Genomic DNA, 23,903 nt, shown 5'->3' on the forward strand with positions numbered 1-23,903 from the left:
GTTTACATATATGATTCTCTTGCACATGTTGTCCTGCAAAATAAAACAGCATTATGCGGCCAGATCTTCAGCTTGGTGAAAACTGGAGGAGATTCATGGAATTAAGAAAACCTTCATTAAATTACTCCAGATGAGACTCCGGATTAGTCTGGAGACTAATCAGCATAATATCTCCTGGCTTCAGAAAAGTTTCATGGAAAGGCCAGATCTCATGTTTCCTACTGCTGAACCAAATCAACACACCTTGCCAGTGAAGAATGCTTTTTCATGTTAATTTTCTGAAAACTTTCCCTTTGCTTTAAAGATGCATTTGTCACATGAGCTGCAATACAAATTGCAGCCAGAACAATACTTGGACTACCTTATTAAGAAGTACAGCATTTTGCTCTAGTTGATCCCTCATATAAATATTACACAAATAAATCCATAAAGGTTAATAAAAAAGTTATTAGTCTGGATTCTCTCCAATCTATTAGAAACTAGGATATTCTATGATTGTTTTCTATTGGTTTGGAATAACTTTTCTGTTACAAATGGCTTGATGAGATTACATGTACAGGGCTTACTACTGTCACTTTACATCCCCAAAGTCCAAACAACTAAAAAATAGTCACATTGTACTCCTTTTTGACAGAATCAAGTTGTTCTTTATCAAATAAATACCAACATAAAAGAGATATATCTTTCTAGTTTGTTTGATGGCATTCTGAATACAATAATAAGAAATGCAATAAATGCAGAACTAAATAATAATAAATATAAAATACAGAGATTTTGAATATCTTCACCCTGTCTTCTCTTTTATCCTGGTCTACTGCTTTTAATTCCCTAGCTCTGAATTTCCACATCCTTTTGTATTTTTAGATGCATATTTGTAGCTCTTGCAAGGACTGAAATACAATCACTGGCTGATGCATCATCTTCCTTGGAACCCCAATACCAAAATCTAAATATCAGCAAATGGTTGAATTTCTGAGACACATCTGTGTTCAATTACTAAATTACTGGCAGAAGTGGTGTTGACATACTCAGTGTTACCGGTTATTTCCTCTTGGATTTGACGAGACTGGAGGATTCCTTCTCGTTTCTGGAAAAAAAAAAAAAAAGTAATATTTTTCTCAGTAAAGTTTAATGTTTAGGGTACAGTAAAATATATTTGTGATGTGTTTGATTTGTATAAACATAATTAGATATGAAATCTACAAAATAAGAACTTTTTTAAACAAACTTACAGTAATGTATTATTTCTCCTTTCAAGTATTTCAAAAAACTCTCTTGTACAGTAACAAGAAACTTGAAACTCAACCTGTAGAAGGAAGTATTTCTTTTCCTTTTTTCATTGTTCTTAACTCACTTTTCTTTTAAAGGCCCCAATTCAGCAAGATATTTGAAACACCTAAACACATATGCAAGTCTTTTAGTAGATGTGTATCCTGGTGAGATGAATTAAACCTTGTATTTCAATCAATATTGTGGCAGAGGGTGCCATCATCTTTCTTCATCTTTGGTGAAATCTTGCCCCTAGGCTACCCGTTCTTTCTGCCCTGTTCATACACTTTTTTCTTTTTTTTTTTTTTTAACCTTAGCATTTTTCTTTTGTGACTTCTCTCAACACAGAGGGCTCTATTTGCTTGTGATGGAAAACCAAAATGTAGGATAATCCTTTCACTGCATGCTCCAAAGCCTGGCCATCTTTATGTTAACATATGCATTAGCTCCAATGCTCTTCCAATGCAAGAAGCCCTTTGTATATGGTGGTTAGCAGCCTGTGCATAGAAGTTGTGCACAAAATGGCAGAAGCCAACTCAAATGGTTGCAGTTTGTCACAAAACGAAGGAGTTGAAAAATGTGACATTGTTTCCAGGATGAAGATTATAGTCATATGGTGGTGGTATACATACCACACATGTGTTTTGCCTCACTTCGTGTTCTTTCTGTTAATTCTGTTCACTGGAATTAGTAAAATTTTGCAATACAGAAAGAAATGCCAAGCAAATGCTGACGGCTGCATATAAAGTCTAGACATTAGGCAATGAATCATGATTCTTCACTCCGCGTCACACAAGGAAATGAGAAAAATAATTTTATTGTGGTCCTAGATTTGTATTCTTTGTAGAAAAGAGAAAAGCAGAATAGCATTTTGAAAAAGTCCTTCATGGCATGTGAACTGGAGCTACTGTTCTTACCTACTTTGAAGAAGATAATACATCCCTCACCAGAGGTGTGAGGGATGTATGTGAGGGTGTATGAAGCGCTGAGAATTTGGCCAGGCTTGTCTCAATTACTTCAAAAATGCATTAATAAAAAATATATATATGGATATAATATATATAAATAATATATATATATTATTATAAACATATACAATATCTATAATATCTATAATATATATTATAGATATAATATAAATAATATAATATATATATTATATATATATATAATATATATATATAATATATATATATAAATATATATATATGGAATGACCGGCAGCGCAGCCCCGAGCGCAGCGCGCAGCGCCCGGCGCAGCGCAGCACAAGTGATTTTACGCGCAGTGCCGGTGCGCGGGGGGTTGCGCGCAGGAAGGGCTGCTCGGAGCTTTTCGTGCACGGGGCCGCGGATGCGGAGAGCCGGGCGGTCGCCGCACCGCCATGGGCCCTAAAGCGCGCAGCGCAGCGCGGGGGCGCGCGCAAGCCGAGCGCGCAATTTGCGCCCTGACCATGTCCGGAGGGGCGAGCCCGGCCCCGGCCCCTGGGAGCCGTCGCTTCGTCTGTGTTGGTGTCCCAATTAATGGATTCTGACATGGATTATGAGAGGCCAAATTATTTTTTTTATGGGGCCGGATGGGATCCACCCAAGGGTACTGAGAGAACTGGCAGAGGAGCTGGCCAAGCCACTGTCCATCATTTATCAGCAGTCCTGGCTATCAGGGAAGGTCCCAGTTGACTGGTGGCTAGCAAATGTGACGCCCATCTACAAGAAGGGCCGGAGGGCAGACCCGGGAAACTACAGGCCTGTCAGTTTGACCTCAGTGCCAGGGAAGCTCATGGAGCAGATCCTCCTGAGAGTCATCACGCAGCACTTGCAGGGCAAGCAGGCAATCAGGCCCAGTCAGCATGGGTTTATGAAAGGCAGGTCCTGCTTGACGAACCTGATCTCCTTCTACGACAAAGTGACGCGCTGGGTGGATGAGGGAAAGGCTGTGGATGTGGTCTACCTTGACTTCAGCAAGGCTTTTGACAGCGTTTCCCACAGCATTCTCCTCAAGAAACTGGCTGCTCTTGGCTTGGACTGGCGCACGCTTCGTTGGGTTAGAAACTGGCTGGATAGCCGGGCCCAAAGAGTCGTGGTGAATGGAGCCAAGTCCAGTTGGAGGCCGGTCACTAATGGCATTCTCCAGGGCTCGGTGCTGGGGCTGGTCCTCTTTAATATCTTCATCGATGATCTGGACGAGGGCATCGAGTGCACCCTCAGTAAGTTCGCAGATGACACCAAGTTAGGTGCGTGTGTCGATCTGCTTGAGGGTAGGAAAGCTCTGCAGGAGGATCTGGATAGGCTGCACCGATGGGCTGAGGTCAACTGCATGAAGTTCAACAAGGCCAAGTGCTGGGTCCTGCACCTGGGGCGCAATAACCCCAAGCAGAGCTACAGGCTGGGAGAGGAATGGTTGGAGAGCTGCCTGGCAGAGAAGGACCTGGGAGTGATGGTGGATAGTCAGCTGAATATGAGCCAGCAGTGTGCTCAGGTGGCAAAGAAGGCCAACGGCATCCTGGCTTGTATCAGAAACAGTGTGACCAGCAGGGCTAGGGAGGTAATTGTCCCCCTGTACTCGGCTCTGGTGAGGCCGCACCTCGAGTACTGTGTTCAGTTTTGGGCCCCTCGCTACAAGAAGGACATGGAGGTGCTTGAGCGGGTCCAGAGAAGGGCGACAAAGCTGGTGAGGGGCCTGGAGAACAAGTCCTACAAGGAGCGGCTGAGGGAGCTGGGCTTGTTCAGCCTGGAGAAGAGGAGGCTCAGGGGTGACCTTATTGCTCTTTTTAGGTACCTCAAGGGAGGCTGTAGTGAGGTGGGGGTTGGCCTGTTCTCCCACGTGCCTGGTGACAGGACGAGGGGGAATGGGCTTAAGTTGAGCCAGGGGAGTTTTAGGTTGGATGTTAGGAAGAACTTCTTTACCGAAAGGGTTGTGAGGCATTGGAACAGGCTGCCCAGGGAAGTGGTGGAGTCACCATCCCTGGAAGTCTTTAAAAGATGTTTAGATGTAGAGCTTAGGGATATGGTTTAGTGGACTGTTAGTGTTAGGTCAGAGGTTGGACTCGATGATCTTGAGGTCTCTTCCAACCTAGAAATTCTGTGATTCTGTGGATATATAAGGATCACGCTTACTTTCAGCAAGGAACTCACACTTAGCATCCTCTCATTTACTTCAGAGTGGCACTTAGAACAATCTGAACTGTCCTTTTAGACAGATGACAGTTTCAGGTGGGTTTCTTAATATTTTTTAAGCCCTGTTACTAAATATCTTGCATATAGTTAAAACACTTTCAAGGAGGAGCTCTAAACATAAAGACAGAGAGGTGTCCTGTGTGTTACATACTGAACGGAGCATAGATCAGCTGCTAATGCCCCTTCTGTCATACATCTTGAAAGTCTGAAGAAAATTTGCATCATTTAGGGCTGTCTTCATCTTCAGGTTGTGCAGACAACAAATAAGCATTTGTACTTGAAGTTACAGTCTAGTTCAAGTTAAAATTACACTCTGGCTTCTTTGTTTGTTTGCTTTTGTTTTTCTCTTAGCTGCAGGGTGAAGGGAAGATTTTATTCCTTGATGGTGATTCTGATGTGCCAATAACGGATTCTGGAGCAAAAGCCCTATCACTCTGCTCTCTTAGAGGGGGTGAGCATCACAGCAATGGCAATTTTATTTCTCAGTGCTCAGTCTGCTGATACTAGGGAAGAAAAAGGCTTCTAAAACTCTACCTTCACTCTGCAAATGCCCAACATGGCCTAAAACATTCTCTAGTATCAACATAAAACATATTTCACTTTTTGATAAACTGATATTAATATGAACAGGAATTCTGAACCTCTATCCTGCTGTCGACAAAAATGGAATTTCCACATTACCCAAACACAACATGCATCTGCTGGACACCAGCATGTGTCAAGACAGACTTTCCTATGCTTTGTACTTGTAAGATGACTGGTGAAAATGTCCCAACAACGTGAATCAACCTCAGAAATACTAGTCTAAGTACATTCTCTATGCAGGCTGCTTCCCATATATCTTTTTCACTTTTAAAAACTCTCAAATTCAAAAGTCACCCTAACACTGATGTCACTTGTTGTGAAGTTGTTTAAAACTTGACAGAGAATTACACAATAGTCCCCAAAATAAAAAGAAATGCTAGTGAGGAGTGAAAGGCTGTTCAGCAAAGTTCCATAAAGATAAAAGGGGCTAGAACTAAAATAACAAACAAAAATGAACAACTACTATTTGAAACATACTGAGAAATAAGGCATGAATTCAAAGATTCCCTGTAAAATGGAAAACCTGGACTCACATTCCAGTGACCACAGAAGACTTTATTTGGATAGGCTTAACATTTTGCTCCCTCATAGCTGAAAGACTGCACACTAAAGGCCAAGATCTTCCTGATCACTTATCATTTTAATTTGGCAACTACTCCTAGAATGACAAAAGGAAAAATCTGAAAGCTGGGTAGCATGTCTAGACATGGAAAGGATCTCTTCACCTCTATTTGCATCAACTGCACACCATCAGTTTTCTGTAACTGAGGGCCAACTGCTTAGTTTCTCTCACAGAGTCCCACTTGGAAAATCTTCCCGATGTTTGAATGGGTTTTCCCTCTGTACTGTTGCTACATATTTAATCTGGTGGACCGTGTTTTGTAACTGCCCCACCAAGACGAAGTGCAGAACCATTCTGGAGCTTGACACCATTTGTCATAGGTTCAAAAAAAGATTTCCTGGGAACCTGCAGGCAATGCTGCTCAGAAACGATTCAGACTCGATTTCAGAGAGGCTGTGGGATCAATGCTATCAGACTAAGCTTGTAAAATAGACCTTCCTCTGCTCCCATTATTTTCCTAGCTTTCCTTTACAGTGGTTTGTGCACCCAAGAACTGATTTCCCCAATATTCAGAATATATTGAAGCTACCCTGACTGCTCCACCATTGCACCTTTACACTCTCTGACTTCAGCTCTTGGACAAAATCTGTCATTTAACCATTTGAGGATGGCAAAATAGAAAATCAAGAATAAAAGAGACAAAAATGAAAGCAAGATCCAGCTCTCCACAAAAACCCTCTCTTGTTTTAGTAGAGAAGTCCAAAGAAAGCCTGGACTTTGCTCAAAGTTATTCATTCTATCAGTATGGAAGGCAAGAAAAGCAATGTAGCAAAACAGCTACAAAAGGTCCAAGTATCACGGTTTTTCATAAACAGCTTAACACACAGATTTCATAGTACTCTCATCACTAACAGCTTTTGTACAAAACAGCCAAAGAAAATAAGCTTTCATAAGAAGTGTGCTGATTACCTGTTGGGCATCAACACATTTTTTATTTCAGAAATATCTTTGTATTTCAGTAAACTATGCTCAGCCAACACAGCAAACATTTTTGGCATTTCTAGACCTAACAAAATCATAATATAAATTAAGGCAGACTTCCTGAAAGAATTCCTCAAAATTATTTCTTCTGTTACTTTTCTTTCTCTACCACTCCCTTTCTTAACTGTATAGGACTTAAAAGCAGCTACCAGAGTCTGTTGAGCTTCCCTAGGCATGACCTTACTTTACAGAATTGCGTGAGGGTTTATAACATCAAGTGTGAAAGTTTGAACACTAAATCAGGCTTTAGGTTTTTGATTAAAAGTTTCATTGAGATCAAAGGGTATACATGATGAATAATAAAGAACCAATCCCACAGGATATGAAAGACAGATTTTAAAAAATAAAAATAAAAAACCACCCTCCATTAAAAAAATGAAAAATGTCTTAAGCACAATTATAGCGAGAATACTAGCTCCCATCCTCTGTTAATGGGAATCAGTATAGCCTTGGAGTCCCACTGATTGGCTTTCATCAAGGACTGGGTGAAATCTTCAACAACATAACTTGGATTTTATTCTGGTGCAACTGCTTTCTCTGCAATCCACTGGCGCCTGAGTTACAGCTGTGTAGCTAAGAGGCAAAGCACTGAGCCAGATTCTCCCACTACTTATCGTTTTTAAATTGGTTTATCTCTACTGACTTCAGTGGATTTGCTGTTGAACTACATTAGCTTATTAAACAAGAGGAGAATTACGTCCATTGATTTCAATGGGAATTTTGTCTGGACATGTGGACAGAGAGCAGAATGCAAGATCTGTTTTTTTATTTAAGGACTATGTTGTTGTTCTTTTTTAGTTTCTTATTCCAAAGATGCCCTGACTGGTGCACCCTTTCTTCCTTAAGCTGGTTTTGGTAGAACTTTGACATAAACCAGTGTAATTAATATATTTAAAATATCTAAAGGAAACTGTTTGAGAATTATGTTCCTCTAAAGTCTTAGACACATAACTGCAGATTTTCTGGGGTTGGGGTTATCTCTCATGCCTTGAAAACCACCAAGTAGAATATGACAGTCAGTAAACTGATTTTCAGATGTCACTGATACGTGTACCAGAAACTCCTTCAAATTTCTCCCCAAAATCCAAAACTCGTCTGCTGTGATTGCAGTAAGAAGTGGTTACTTTCTCAGATCTTGCCCACATTTTCAGTCACACAAAATTTGAGTAACAGCTCTTTTCACAAGATACTTACGGATAACATCAGTTAAAAATATAAATAATGACAGTTACAGGGTGAAACAGAAAAGCAAAATTAGTTGGAGAAAAAGAAAAGCAAATTAATTGGGAACAGGCCAAACAAGATAGAGAAAGCACAAATCCAACAAAGTAATATAATAAACAGAATAAATGAAGAGTTTGGATGGACATGGCTCTAATAAGGAGACTCACTGACAAAAAAATTTTGTTGTAGGGGTTTTTTTTGCATGCTTATGAGAAAGCTAACACTGTAATCAGAATAAATTAGCATGCACAAGGCTAAAAAAAAATATTTAGTCACCTAACGTGAATCTGAATGTAATAAACAGTGACAATTCATCGTTCGGTGCCAAGAATGATTTGAACCTCTACACAAGTGAGAAGACCGTCAAAAATGGGAAAAATAGTAATTCAAGATATGTATTGGGTGATAAGAAAATGCATTCCAACAATAATAATGCTTCATATATTTTTCATGTCACAGTCTGGACACTTCACAATCAAAATATGATATCCTGAACCACAGTTCAATTTGCCAAAGCATTTCTGCCTTTTTCTGGTTGTAGCATTGTCAGCAGAGAAGACGTATGTGTGTTTCTTGTCAGCCATGGAGAGAGACACATGCATGTCCAAGCAGAAACTCTAGTCTTTAAAAAAAAAAAAAAAAGGAAAAAAAAAAAAAAACACAACAAAACAACAACAAAAACAACACCAACACCCAAAACAAACAAACAAAACAAACAAACAAAAAACCTCAGTCAATTTCTCAACGCTGCCAGAAGCTGCTTAATATCTCTCTTACCTGCACAACAACAACCTGAATGGACACGTGATCTGGGAGTCTGATTGGTGCTCGAAAATACTGTGATAATGCAACCAGAAGATGAAGTATTGCTACAAGACTTTTAGCATGAACAGCTGAAATAGATATTAAAAGTACAAGTTACAAACTGCAAGCAACTAGTGCACATATTTTTACTTTTTAGATTGTAGGGATTATACAACTCTCCTCTTGCCACCTGGAGCCAGGGGCACTTTTAAGGCACCTCTCCTTTATTTGTCTCCTCCTGTTCAACAGGCCATGTGATAGCTGCCCCGTCAGTAATATACATCAGCACCAAAGCACTAGTTTTCACAGTATGTCTGGATGCCATAGGCTTCATGGAAACCTTCAGTTAAACCAAAAGCCAGATTTCATGTACGACAGCTTAAGTGATCTCTATGCATTTTCCTTGCCTTTCTTTTTATTCCATTTATTTCAATAAGGATTTATGGACTATCAGAAAGATATTTTTGTATTCATAGCATGCACTTATTCATTTTTAAGTGTCACAAAGTCTGCAGGATGATAAATGAGTCTGTTCTGGCAGAAGCCTTAAGCAATAACTTACTAAACTCAATGACTCAAACATTCCTTATGAAGTTGTTATAGTTCTTGTTATTGAAGCCTTTTCACAGCAGGTTTCATATGGGTAGTTAACACTAACATGACTTACAAGATATCAAAAGCCGTACTGTAGGAAATTTTTAATCAAGTATCAAACCACTGGTATCAAAATGAATCCTAATTCTAATTCTTATTACGTTTTTTCTTTCTTTTTTTTTTTTTTGATTTTGCACTCACAGCCTTCCACAGAGTAGTATTCCAAAACAATCTTTGATAGCTACAGTACAGTGAATTTTACATATGAACTAACCAATAACTACCTTACTTCAATGTACAGCATGATCAGATTCACTAACATATCCTTCCTTCCTCGTTATCGTCCACTGCAAGCCTCAACTACACAGTAGAGATTTCTCCACCTATCCATACATATAAAATGTGACATCACTGTCAAATTTTTCTGGGGTGCCACTGGTAGGAAAGGAGGTGCCTTAGCAGAATGCTAAAAAGATGTCTGTCTGCCTAGCATCAATGTGTGCTCCAGCTGGCTCCAGCTGCTGCAGCCTATCCTTACTTTAGCTTTAAAAAACATGCAAAACATTAAAAGAAAACTAGAAGTTAAATTATCAGGCTGCTCCAAACACCCTGCATCCAGCTGTGTAACAGAAAATACAAAAAATGAAGGGGGGGAGGGGAGGAGGTTGGAGAGAGAAGGATGCAGGAAACTCAGTGGGACCACACAGAAGCAAATGTCAGTGATGCCTAACATTCATTCTCCCTCCCTGGAACTACTTTTATCCCTATCGTAGATTTCTTGTGGACAGAACATAAGACACAAAACAGCTCAGCTAAGGACAGGTATAGGGACTGCTATATACTATTCCAGGTATTCACCAGGGCGAAATGATTCCAGATACCAAACTTAAAACAGATCAAGAGGCCTAATTTTCTATAACTGTTGATAACCTGCTTTCTGCAACACATATCCATTAAAATGCCTTGTGTTGGTCATTTCTATGTAGATATTATGATGTTCATTTCTAATAAAATAGAACAGGAAGGGGACAGTCCTAAACTTGATGGGGGTTTTGTAACCAAAATCAGTGGCTCAGATTTAGTCTTGAACAATCAGAAATATTAATAATATCTATGTTGTACATCTTAAACAAATGCAGAGTCTGTAAATCTAACTTTCCTTCAGCTTAGTTACTACATTTACGTATGTTCTTACCCCTTTCAGGAAACCAATTTATTAACAGAAAAATTAAGCTGTTATGCATATGGACTTAGAAGTTTATTTAAATTGGAGATTAAGCAGCAGGAAAAAGGGTAGAGTGTACTGTATGTGTTCACCCTTTTCTTTACCTCCTACTGAAGAGCAGCTCCTACCATAAATACTAGGTTTCAGCTCTCCCATAGCATTGGATATTTACATATTCCAGATTGCAACCACAAACTCTCAGCTACCAACTAACGGGGACAGCATACAAAACAAGCAACTTACAGTCAACGTTCCACTTAATGCTTCTTGGCGGGAGTTTAAGGGTTTCATTGATCTTCTCAAGCACTGTCTGTAGCTTCTGTTTTTGAGCAATTTCAGATTGAGTAACTTCAGCAACATTCAACTTCTCACTTTCAAGTTTCTCTGAAGTGATAATAGAAGTAAAAACAGCTAGTTCATGGGGGACATCCATGAGGAACACAAAAACATTGCATGCAGCCAGATGTACACTCAAGAGTTATCAGACTTCCTAGTTTTAAAATTAGCTGCTTTTGCTTCCAAAACCACTTTCCTGAGCTCTTCTGAACTTCTAAAGACACAGTCCTTTATTTCCCCATTGCCAAGGGGAAGGCCAAATACTAATTAAGTCCACAGTACAGGCTAATAGAAGTTTTTTGCAAATCCCTTTACGGAACATCAGACTGAGAGGTAAGACCCATTGCTTTTATTAATACTGGAAAAAGAGTATTCTATGTGTAACTGACTTGCACAGAAGACAATCAAACCTAGGAGAGACAGATACCAACTTTAAGAAGATCTGTGTCATCAGTCCAAGCCTCATTGGATTTTCGAGATGTAAAAAATTTACCTGGCTCACTTGTGATAGAATTGAACTGGCACCATATTCACACAGGTGAAAGAAGCAACCAAGAAATCTGAAGAAATATTTCTGGAGGAACGAAAGCAACTAAAACCTTGGGCAATTGATTTCTATGTAATCATAGCCCTTTTCTGCACTCAAAATTTGCAGTAGGTTTTAAATTATTTTACAGATTTTTTGTTAATAATTAGTAGAGATTGCTAGGCTTATATAAGCTCAGCCTAGATTGCTTTAACCAGATTTCAGAAAAATTTATAAATGTCTGGCATGAACTGTATCTACACAGTAGCATGTAATGGTTTAGATAGATCAATTGAGAAGTAGTATCTTTTTTAAACTACAGAAAATGCGAGCATGAAAAGGGTTTCAGTTAACTGAAGACAGATTCAGATGTGCAACAAGAAAACCTGTAACCTATTTGCACATGAAAAGGGAAGGATGTGATGTTTGCAATGACTCAGGAGGACACACCCTGCTCCATGGATTTAATGGAAGTATAAGAAGAGAAACAAGCTCCATTATAAAGAGTATAAAAGACATTGCCACTGTTCTGTAAAACTGTCAGGTAACTCATAACCATTAATTAGGAAATAATGAAAATTTGGTGGTAAAAGTTTCCTCACAACAACACAGAGACAAAATGCTTGGTCACCTATCAATTTTCTTCTAGAAAATAATATTTTATCAGGTTTGGTAAAAGTTGACCTTGCTCTCACTGAAGTCAATTGAATACCTTCCCAAAGACAATGACTCTGGGCTATCAGCCTATGTATCTTGCCTAAAAAGCTGTTATTACTATGGATTTCTTGTGTCTCCACAGGAATCAGTCTGTGCAGTCTCACAAAACCAAAGCCTTACATATCATAGACCCAATCCATAAGAAATTAGGGATAATTGAAAAGATTCCACTGAAATCAGTAAGTGCTGGATCAGTATATACACATTTAGAGTCAGGCTGTATCAGCTACGCATTTTGGGGGGGAGGGGTGGAGGTGTTAAATGAAGCCACTGAAGGTCTGCCTATGAGAATCAAATTGCTTCATTCTACCACCTTATATCCAACAGCTTAACCATTCATAAAAGGGGATAGTCTACGTAGTCTTTATTAGAAGTGCTCACGTGACGTTTCAAGATTCATTTAAGATACTGAAAAGAAATTTACTAGAGACTTTACGAGCTGTTATAACTAAGAAAGTGGCTTCCAAGCCAACAGTTAAAAAAGCACATGCCAGCTCTGCATTAGTAGTTTCTTTTCTCTGTTTCTCAACTGAAGTTCAGTCTGCAGTCCGTTGGGTATCATTACCTCAGTAATGTTAAGAGACAGACATCAAATCAGAAAGCAATTCCAACTTTCCAGAGGAACTCCAAGATGTGAATAAACTACAGTATGGAACCAGTACATATTAAAAACATCCACCATTGTACTGTTGTACTGAAAATACCCTTGCTTTTAAGCTTACTTTCCACTTGTAACATGGCTAAGTTTTGTACAGCACATATGCAGATAATAAAATCAGAGTGAATGTTGTTGCCAAGACAAGAACTCCAGCACTCTCTAGCACCCCAGGTAGGCTTTATGCTGTTCTCATCAACTACAGCACCACACATTGCATTGTGGCTATGAGGACCGTGCATACAGCCTATTGCTCTAGGGTCTCATAATACAATGCTATTTTTATATCACTTAGTGGCATAACTGTAAGATGATACCAAGGCTCCTAAGTAGGAACAAGTGAACCACTTATTGACAAAGTATCCCGACACCATGCATATATATTTTTTTCTTACCAAATAATTTCTGCAATACTTGTCCATCATACAGGTCTTCAGCCAAGTCTTTCACAATAATCCTCTCTCCTACCAACACATCATTAATCCAGTCAATTAATACCTATACAGGAAACATAAATTTGGCAGAATTATACACTATTCATTTGCAATTTAAAACACATGTCATTTTGTACAATGGTGAAAATATTTAGCAGAATGACCAAAGCTGCAATGCCTCAAAATACAATCAGTCTGAAATGCCATCAGAAGAAAATAAGGAGGACTCAGGAAGGACTTGTCCTGAGGTGGCTACATCTATGTACCACACGGTCTAGACAAATTTAAGATTGAAGCATTGCTTTCTGAGGTGAAATCTGTCATTTGATTTCAGTAGTATTTTAACATTTTATTGTGTAGCTAAAGGTTTTGAAGCTGATTCTAATGAAGCTTCCTCCTGTAAGTTGTAACCCCAAGAATTACAAAGACAATGAGGGAGGTCGATGTGATTTTACACTGCAGGGTGGAATAAGAGTAAGAATCAGAACTCAGGATTTTAATTCAAATCATTAGGTTTTTTGTGCCATGTTTAGAGAAAGAGACCCCCAAAACTTACCTGCATTCACTGGGATATATGCACCACGTGGTTTCATTTAATTAATATCTAAACAAAGCTCTGAAGCACTTAAATGAAAGAGGCAGGGACAGCATTAAAAATAGTTTCACTTTCAATAAAGTGTTTATGTGCTTTTCATTACCTTCATTAGTTCTTGTAATTTTGGGTCATTTCTTGAATTTGGATCAACCATTGTTCGGACTTCATTTTCCTCTGGAAGGTTTAAAAGGAAGATATTAGAAGCTATTACAGGCATGACACTTTATTTTACATCAAGCTTTTATGTTGAGATGTAAAATTGTTGTGAATTACCTAGCATAGTGTCCTCAGGGTCTAGTTCGAATGGAATCGGACTGAGAGGTAAGTTAATGGCATTCATTCCTTCTTCCTGTAATTCAGATACTAGGAAATAAAAAAGAAGAGCTTGGTCAAATTTCAATTCGATTTTACTTTTCTATTTCACTCTCAGTAAAAGTAGTATTAATTGTATTAATTTCTTTATGAGAACATGAGTCTATTAGATAAGCCACTGGGTGTAATTACAGCAATAAAATACAACTAACAAAAATGGGAGGCCCAGACAACAAAACTTCTCTTGTTCAAGCAGCATGGATAATGGTACTGGAATCAACATAATTTCCTCAAAGCTTTTTAAGGCCCATTGTCCTCAAATTTTAAATGGCTCACTCACATTTTAATGACCCTGACATTTTAACACTAACGAATCATTTTAGCTGAGGGAAATGATTATTGCTCTCAGCTATGTCACCCTTGCTCTGAAGGTGCTTCAAGTTTAGATACTTAAGAAGAGCCAGGTCTGGCTATATATCCACATGTGAGCTGCCAGGCTGAGTAACTATTTAGGACTGAAGGTGCAGTCGCAGTTCGCTGTTTTAGGAACACAACTCCCTCCATTGCTCAGGTCAGAGACTAGAGCAGACTTGTGTCCTCAGGCTTTCTTTTGCAGAAACCACAGCAGCAGGACACGGGGAAGATGATGAACCCTCAACAGTACTGCCTTAGCGTGGAGTCCAGACACAGGCTGGGAAAGAAGCTGGACATGGGAACGAGGAGGTAAACCAAAATCCCACAGTTTGGACACCCCCCACAACTGCCAGGAAATATGGACAAGTTCTTACACAGCCAAACTCCCCTAATGCTGCAAAAATCAATGCCTTCATGATGAATGCTCTGAAGACAAAGGAACAGAGAGATCCAGAGAAGAAGTAATCCTGCCATTAGTTCTTTACTGTAATCCGTTTTGGACCTGGTACAGTTCAGAGCAACTTCACTCATGCCTCTGGGTAACCCAATCTTTAATGGGTTTCAAAAAACCTACTCCTTTGCTACCCAAAATGTCTCTAGAACAGAAGATAATAAAATCAAACAAGTCAATACTTGTTTTCTTCCATAGCTGTCAATCCTACAGCTATGGAAGGATGCATAGCACCATGCATGGAGGGTGCCCACTTTGGTGATCAGTCAAGTTTGCATCTACTTTGTAACCAAGGAGTCAGTGCAAATTTGACTTACAGAACCAGGAGAGAGGTTCACTGTCTTCTGAATGACACATAACTCAAGTTGCTTTGACCACTCATTTTGCAGTATACAGGTCTCTTCAATAGAACTGGTTGCTAGTATAGCTGATTCAGTCTGAATTTGAACTTCCTACACGTGTCCTAAAGATTCAAGTGACTGTACAACAGCCTCTTGACATGAACTGAAATTCATTGTTAATGTGCAGATGCAGATTCACTATCTAACATTTCAGTTTTGAAAATGACACACACGCACACACCGGTTTGGAGAAAACAGAAAAGTAGAAAATAACAGTAGGGATCCGATGTTTTGTTCCTAGCCCTAAGACTGCCTAATAAGTAAGCTTTTGGAAAATTGATTTACCTCTCTGCCTTAACATCTTGTGTGCAAGAAGTATAGATAAATTTCACATGAACATTGCAATAATTAGTTAGGTGGTGTGATAACAGTACTTAAAACTTTCCCAATATTTCCTATACTTTGTGAAATGTTTTGTGCTCTGCCAGATGAAAGCCCTATGTGCATTTCAGGAGTCTCTGTAGCTGTATTCAAGCATCTGTGTAAGATTCATAGCAGTAATGGCTGTTAGAATGCTTATTACTTTTAATAATACGAAAATAACAGAAAAATCCACTATCTTCAAAACTAAAACAGTTGCTTCACACACTCACCCTGCTTGTGCATTTCTAAAATGCAAATACTGAGCAGCTCTAAGGACTAATAAAACAATGTTGACAATAATCGTTCCCTAGATTGTTATATATCCTCTAAAACTGAAGGCTGAGAGCAATGGACCAAATTAATCCCTCGTGTAACTCCATAGAGTTCCAAAGAGTTATATCATGGTTGAATTTAGTCTAACATGTACAATCTCAGAACTGTTTACACTTAATGGCATTTTTTTTTTTAAGTACTAGCACTCCTTGGAGAAAATCATGATTGGTTTTATTAACTACTTTGATTTTTTTTTTAATTTTGGTTCAAAATCATTAGGTACATATGAGCATCAGTAGATAGAAAACCTCCAGGGGGAGGTCTTTCTGTTCTGAAATGTTTAGTTCATGAAGGACGTCTGCACAAAGGTTCCCTAGGCAGAAAGCTTTTTTTTACATTGATCCCCAGAGGAAGCATAGTAAATAAAAGCCTCTCAAGCCAGCTGGCTCCACAGAGTTCTCCTATCCCAAATGGCTGGATGCTCTCCTTGGGCAAGAGCCTGGAGGAAGGAGACTACACATTTTCCTGGTGCAGGACCGTGGATGAAGCTTGTAGCTCCTCTCTCAAGGAGAAGAACCACTGGCACTTCTCCAAGGAGACTGAGCAGACCTTTCAGGACTGAATGTTTTGTAAGGCATTCTTTACAATGTGGTCACCCATGGAAAGCCCCTATTTTTGTCCTCCAACATGTACAACTACTACATTCTACTTCTAGTAACGTGACCATCATATTATCAGAGTTTCTGATAAAAAACTAAAAACCCCATGTCTTTGCATGAAAAGGGAATATAAAATACAAGTAAAATTGTCATAAATACATAGGGGACCCTAATACATTGATCTGTTCTAGAATGCATTGCAAGTGCTGCACATATGGTACATACGCGTACTGCTTTGTAGTACACAGGGATGCACAATTGGTGGACTCGTTCCCCTGAAATGCTCACCCTGATTGCAAATGTTTCTCGTGCCTGCCTGTGCTATATGCAGAACCTACCCAACCCAGTGGCAGATGATGAAAGATCCCAGGTAGATTGTTTACCAAACAGGACAGTGATACTCCCAGCTCTTCTCAGACACTGCCTTCTGCAGTGCACAACACATGCCTGAAGCTACCATTAGTCCTGCAAGAAAGACCCCTCCTGCCCTCCGACCCTCTGCAAGCAGAAAACATGATGGAGAAACTCCAACCCCAAGAGCATCTTTTTCATTTCTTTCCCAATACTGAAAACACTTACCACAGATTAAGAGCGCTACTAAAAGAAGCAGGTAAGAACACGTGTATTATATTAAGTTGTACGTAATGGGAGAGAAAAAATATTATGTAATGCAACCTTGCTTTCTAAGAATTTCCATCAAAAAATTTCCATGACAAACCACTATTATACACTTAGGTGTTTATAGAGGAACCACAAAAATGCAACTAAGGTTAAAAGCTTGCATAACACAGTTTCAGCAGAAGAATCACATTTTCAACTGTTTTTCATTAATTTAATTATTTTTCATCAAAATCACTGAATTTACTATTTTAATTATCTCATTTTTTGAAATACTTTGAAGAGTGACTTAGAGCATCAGCAAAACTTCCTCTCTGAGTCTTACAGCATAAAGACTCAGACCCAGAAGGGAGAAGGGGACACAGCTACAGTGGTTCATCTCGACCACACCAGTCACCAGGAGCCAAACCGGCACAAGGGGACGTGCGTGGGGCAGCTCTTCTGGAGGAGAGCATCTACAGGGCTGTCCACTTGCCATCAGGTCTGCCTGGCCACCACATGACCCCAGCAATCAGGGGTGAGAGTGCTCTTCTGTTCTCACTGGCCCTGCAGCCCACATGCAGCCCAGTGCATCAGCTACCTTGGGACCAGTTGTGCTACTCAGACTGGCATGATTAGGGGCTTTATATTTGTGGACCTGAGAGCAAAATCCACTTTTTTTTTCTTTTTTTTCTTTTTTTTTTTTTAAATGACAATGCTCAGTGGTTGCACTTTTAAAGCAAGACCCTTAAAAGCAAGGGATTACTCAAGGCTCAGACAAATCTCTGCAGACTGGCAATGGTGAAGGTCCGAGTTTTAACTCTGGATAAGGAATGGACACTTTTCTTCTAAGCCTTCTGATTAACTTCCACGTGCCAAATCTGTTATGATGTAATCAAGCACGACTCCACTGCTATCAGCTGTCAACAGACTTCCTCATGTCATGTCAGCACCAAATTTGGCCCCAGAGCTGGGGAGCCCACAAGCTTGTATCAACAGCAACTATGGCAACTATTTTAAGCTGGATAGAGTTCTTACTGTTTTAGATGCTCTAGGATTACAAGGTCATAAACCTATGCTATCAAATCCACACAGTTGCTCTGAGCCAGACTTTGCCTTTTGATGCACGCATCCAACTGCCATTGAGACCCTTGGAAGCTGAGCACATCTGAAAGTGGAGTACTGCCCATACGGTTTAAATTGGCTTAATTCCTCTAGTACATGCAGCCTGTTGATCCACATTGTATTTATTAGACGGTTTCATTTGGGTTTTTTACTTGTTTATTTTGTGTGCTGAAGGCTTTTTGCTGCCCTGTTTAGTATTCAGGGCTTAATGTTATTCTGATTTGAATAAAAAACATCTTATTATTTAACTGAGCGCAGAAATGCCACATCACCCAACGCACTCTGTGGTTTACATGTATTTTAGCATATCTGCCCAAAGAATCATAAAATAAATACAGCAAGATGCAGTGTTAAATGGCTGAAGCACTCGGAGGAGAGGCCATGTCTTTCTCGTTAATTGATTCCATACTTGTAAAACTAAAATTACTCAAGTTCTGCAACACTAACAGATTCTGAAAGTTTGTGATTACCTAGAATTGAACACTAATGTTGAAGGAGCCCAGTGCCATAAGACTTCTAACCTCAATCTTTAAAAATAACAAAAAAAGAGATTTAAATATATGCACCACATAACTAATTAATATATGCATATACACCACATAACTAATTAATTCCCACTTCTGCAGATCTTTAACTGCCTTATTTTTTTTTTAATATAAAGGTTTTCCATTCAAGATCTTGTCTGCCATTTTTAGGATTGTAAATAGTTTTTTGGTTTGTTTTTTTTTTTGGGGTAGGGGGGAGCTGAGGTTTGTTGGTATTCGCATTACTCCAGGAATATAAGTTTCATATAAAAAGTCAAAGCACAAACTATCTGATATCATAAACTACTATGGCAGACTAACTTTAAGTGCAGTGTCTCTATCTTAAGCTACTTTTTCCTGGAACAAGCACAACTTGGAAGGCCAGCTACAGACATCACGTTGCCAGAGTAACACCAGATATTTGTATATATACCCACATTCAAACATGCATGCACATGCTACATACATTTATGTGTCCAGAAATAACAGCCAGTTTAGAAACATGCTGATTTCCAATAGGAAGTATCTTTACTGCTCTTGTTCAGAGGGATCTGCTCAATTATAGTTGAGCGAAATTTAGATGAATTGGTTTTGGTTTCATATTCTCTTCACTGGGTACAAGTTTCTGATAAATGTTCATGACCTTGATGCCCTGCTTTTGTAACCACTTGTGCAGAAGAGCAGATTTTCTACTGACTTGAGAGTCTGCAACACACACCTGTGTAAAAAAGTTTATGTGCACAAATTTCTGTGGATTTACCCTTTTTACACTAACTCACTGGCTCAGTGTGATTCCTATTCCCCCTCAACATACTCCAGTTTTATACCCCGATATAATTCCAACAGAGTAATTCTGACTCTGTACAGGCAAATACGAGAAGAGATCCAAATTACCTAAGATGGTCAGAGAGAGAAAAAAAGACAGTGACAACATTTTCAAAAAGTCCAAGTTTAAGCTTTTACAGAATGATACTGTTTTTTTCAAGCAAACTTATGCAATTGCTTTCTGGGCCATCTGAAATGATATTTTCTAATGTTTGTGTGTGTGCATCTTATAAATCCACAAAGGGAAAAGAAAATATTAATCTAAAATGGTACTGCCTAATTTTCTTGAATACATAATTCATCCAATATGGATTTTGGCAGCTCAGCTTTAACTCTGAAACAAAAGAAATCCACACAAAAGACAATAAATCTGCATAACACATGGTACTAAAATGATCCAATGGATTTATAGATGTTTACAAGTTTGCAGAGTGTGACACAACGTCCACCAGAAATTCAATATTCACAGCACAAAACATCATAAACATATGTCTGCAACTACAAAGGAACCTTTTTATGTGGGGATCATTGTTAAAATTGTCTTCAGAACATAAACCTTAAGTTGTAAATGCTACTCCCCATTTATTCTCCAAGACATAACAAATGAGGAAAGAAAAGCAGAGATATGTTTGTAATTGAAAATGTTTCTCAGGAAATGATCTGTACAGGAACATCATTCTCATTCCATTAACTGCTGATTCCAAGCCAACCATTTGTAAAAGTAAATAAATATGCAAACTGGCTGACAACAATGTGCCTGCCTTTAATGTTACAGCATTAGTACCCCAACTCCACAAAAGAATCTATTTTCTTTTCTCATTTCTCCATTAAACCAAACACAGCATATACACAAAAAGAATGGGATAAATGCTCTTCACAAAAAAGAATGGGAAAAATGATCCAATTTAATTTTCATTTGTGCAACACAAATTAAATGCTTATTGCCCTGAACTTCCTTGAAAGTCCAAATCAGCTCCAAAGTACTTCAGTGCCTACTTTGCTTCACCTTCCTTTTAACCAATTATCAGGAAAAGCATCCTCCATAGACTGACAGATCTCTGGCCTGAGTAGGTAAAAAACAACAGAATAGGGAGTTAACCCAATCCTTTTAAAGAGTGCATGTGATTTTCTGTGCTTCGTCTCAAGTAGCTTCCTTAAGCCTTACATGCTTTCATATTTCATTTAGGATGAAAGAATTTTCCTGCAGTTTCTAACAAGTGGTGTGGTGTCAAGCTAAAGCAGATGCCAGTCATTCCATTCATTCCTTCAACACATCCTCACAAAACATATTTTAAAATACATAAGCAGCATCTGCAGATGTTTTGTAGCAACTCTCACCCTATAGAAGTTTTTTTAAATACAACTGAAAAAAAAAAAAACACAAGACTGCACTGTGAACAAAGGCAGACAGGAGTTCAAATGACTCTGCTTTTCCCCCACTGAAGAATACATGTAAGCCATGCCTATCAGAAATGCTATGACAGTTCCAAGCTCTTAGCAGTACATGCTGTGCTAGATCTGATCTCTACCTGAGAACTCCTAAAACAGTCTCAGATACATTTGTAGGGTCCTTGATTCCTGCAAGTTGTTACCTGGTCTGCACCCTGTAACCCTAAATACATTTTTTTTTTAAATTGAAACAAGTCCTTTGACACCTATGACTTCCAATTTATTGAGATACTACACATCGCAAAACTATACATGGTGGTTGGGGTTATATAGAGACAGAAGGGAGCATGTTTGTACCCTCCACACTAACTCTAGTCATTGATCTATCTGGAGTTATAATAAATCTGCAGCTAGCAACATCCAGAAAAGAGTCAGAGTCCCCTTAACCAAGGGGACGGGATTGTTCATCCTGTAAATTCACCAGCTTGCTGCAACAGTTTTTTCAAACTATGGTGGAGCAGAGAAGCTGATTTTATAGGACTGACTGTTGCCTCATGTTCTCTCAATCATCAACCAGCTAATAGCAGCTCTTCCAACATCAACAAGAGGCGCTCATGCAGAAAAGACACAACCAAAGATCTGTTCCAAGAAGTCTTTCCCAGCTCGACAAGTTCTAGCTATTCCTAAGAGAAAACCCAAAAATAGTCCTTCGGAATGTAAGGGCACACTAGTAGCACGCTGAGGATTTCCTGAATTTCTTCTCTTTTCTTCTTGTGTGTGTAAGCCTCGTTTTTGAGGGAGAAAAACGTATCAGACCCATTGCATCTCACTAACCTAGATGACTCCTTTTTCTTGGAAGAATTAAAAAAAAAAAAGACTACATTCACTGAAAAGTTGAAGTTCCTTTCCAAGGACTTTTATAAAAGTTCCAAGGACTTTTATATTCATAAAAAAATGGACTGGATTTGGTGGAGTGCAGAAAAATGAAACCTTAAAATGAAAACTTAAAATGACAGAATTATATCTGATAGCATATACTGAAGAGTGTAGTGTCTCTTGGGGTTCTCGCGACCAGTGTGAAGGTTGGTGTGTATTGACAGCAGAAAAACTTTAGTCGTAGGCTGCTACAGAAAAGACTACAGAAAAGGTAAAGTTGTTTCTGCATCCTTATTTCATTTCAGTGTACATCATCAAGATTGGATCCTTCAGGTGATCCCTTTGACATGCAGAAGCTCTGACATCTGACAATCCTTGAGAAGACGGAAGTCCTTTGATGACCTTGGTCAGCTTGCCGAGCATTTCACCTGACTGCAATTTAAGAAAATACCACAACCAACACTGGTGTGATCAATAGCATAGTTGTGGCATTCTCCTAAAATGCAGATACACAAAAGTGTGAGATAATCACGCAAGACAAGATTTTGGTAGCACAAACTGGAAATTACATTACATGGCTTAGGAAAGCACAGGTAGGTAGTTCTCCATTTGCATAGGAAATCAACCAACTCCCACAGCCTAGGTTCAAGACCCATACTCTGAATTAATCAGCTGAATATCCCACCAACAGAAGAAAATAGCCTTATTCCTACTGTACAGCATGGAAAGCAATGCACTTCTAGATTAAGGGATACACGTCTCCTTTCTAAAGGCACAAATTGCACTTGTAAAATGGAAGCTAGGCACTTCAAAATACAGCCTTAAAAACCCGTTTATAATGTTACAGGAGGCCTGAAGCAGAATGGACACTAATACCCTCTCTCTTGAGATTTCTCTCTACTACTCTTGATTCCCAAAGCCATGCTGTAGCAATGAAGTCACCCTTCCTTTCATAAAACCAGCGGTAATGATTTTCATCCAGCCTTGCCCTTGCCCTTCAAGGGCACTGCCTAGTACCCTCCTGTGCATTCCTGATGCTGCTCATTTCCTTATAAAACTCAAACAGCTGCTCCAACTTCCAAAAGCTCTGCCTTTAAAAACAAACAAACAAACAAAAACCTTACTGACCTACTCATCTAATTATGGTGTTCACATGTTTCTTATCACAAAAGGAGATGCAAGAGATGTAAGCACCAGCACTGCAAAGGTAAACACACAGCTCTGAACTGCACATGCATTGAAATCATCTACTTGCTACCACCTGTCAAGCCTGGCAGACAAGAGAAACACATCTATATAGTGCTCCTACCTATGAAATGTATTGCATGGATCCTTGGCATGACCAGGTTATCGATTTCAACATGCAAAACGTTCATACCAGTAGTAGCTCTGGCACAGCATTTCCCACTTCGCATGTGAACACCCCAAAAAATGCAATTCAGGTACCCAAATAACCTTCTATGGGTTTTCCTTTATAGCACCAACACATTTCCCATAAATACCATGCAGCCTTCAGTTGTTGATGTAATAAATGATCTTATGTTACTATTCCTAATAAAAAGTGTTTATTATTACAAAATTTTCATTTTATTAAGCATGAGTATTAAACTCACCTAGTGCATGGCACAGCCCACTTGAAAATTCCTATCTCAAACATGCTTTCGACTACAAATGACAATTTTCCCTGGGTGGAAATTCAGCTGATAAAAATCGCTATTTTCACACTGAATCCAGTAATACTTAAGGACTGAATTTGTACCAAACTGAACAGAAAGGCATATTCACATGAAATACCACTAGGCTGAAAGAGTTAATTAAATTACTCTCATATCGCAGAAATATTTTCAGAGAATAGGATTCAAAATGAACAAAATACTATTTTCTTCCTATACTACCCAGGAAAAGTGAAGTCTGACAAGAGCAAGAAGACGATAAACTCACAGTCTTCTATTC

General features: G+C 39.0%; 1 protein-coding gene across 1 annotated transcript in view; it reads right to left on the reverse strand.

Annotated features, from left to right (window-relative positions):
- The window catches only part of PARVA (parvin alpha), a 69,077-nt gene that overhangs the window by 13,147 nt on the left and 32,027 nt on the right, over positions 1-23,903 (reverse strand). The window contains exons 2-7 of the mRNA XM_084287496.1: positions 14,015-14,104; positions 13,845-13,915; positions 13,108-13,210; positions 10,722-10,862; positions 8,633-8,748; positions 1,029-1,087 (exon numbers count right to left, since the gene is read on the reverse strand). Of these exons, the coding sequence (XP_084143622.1) occupies positions 1,029-1,087; positions 8,633-8,748; positions 10,722-10,862; positions 13,108-13,210; positions 13,845-13,915; positions 14,015-14,104 (580 nt within the window). The remainder of the gene's footprint in view (positions 1-1,028; positions 1,088-8,632; positions 8,749-10,721; positions 10,863-13,107; positions 13,211-13,844; positions 13,916-14,014; positions 14,105-23,903) is intronic.

This window comes from Netta rufina, assembly GCF_964035555.1.
Source record: "Netta rufina genome assembly, chromosome: 5".
Classification (NCBI taxonomy): domain Eukaryota; kingdom Metazoa; phylum Chordata; class Aves; order Anseriformes; family Anatidae; genus Netta; species Netta rufina.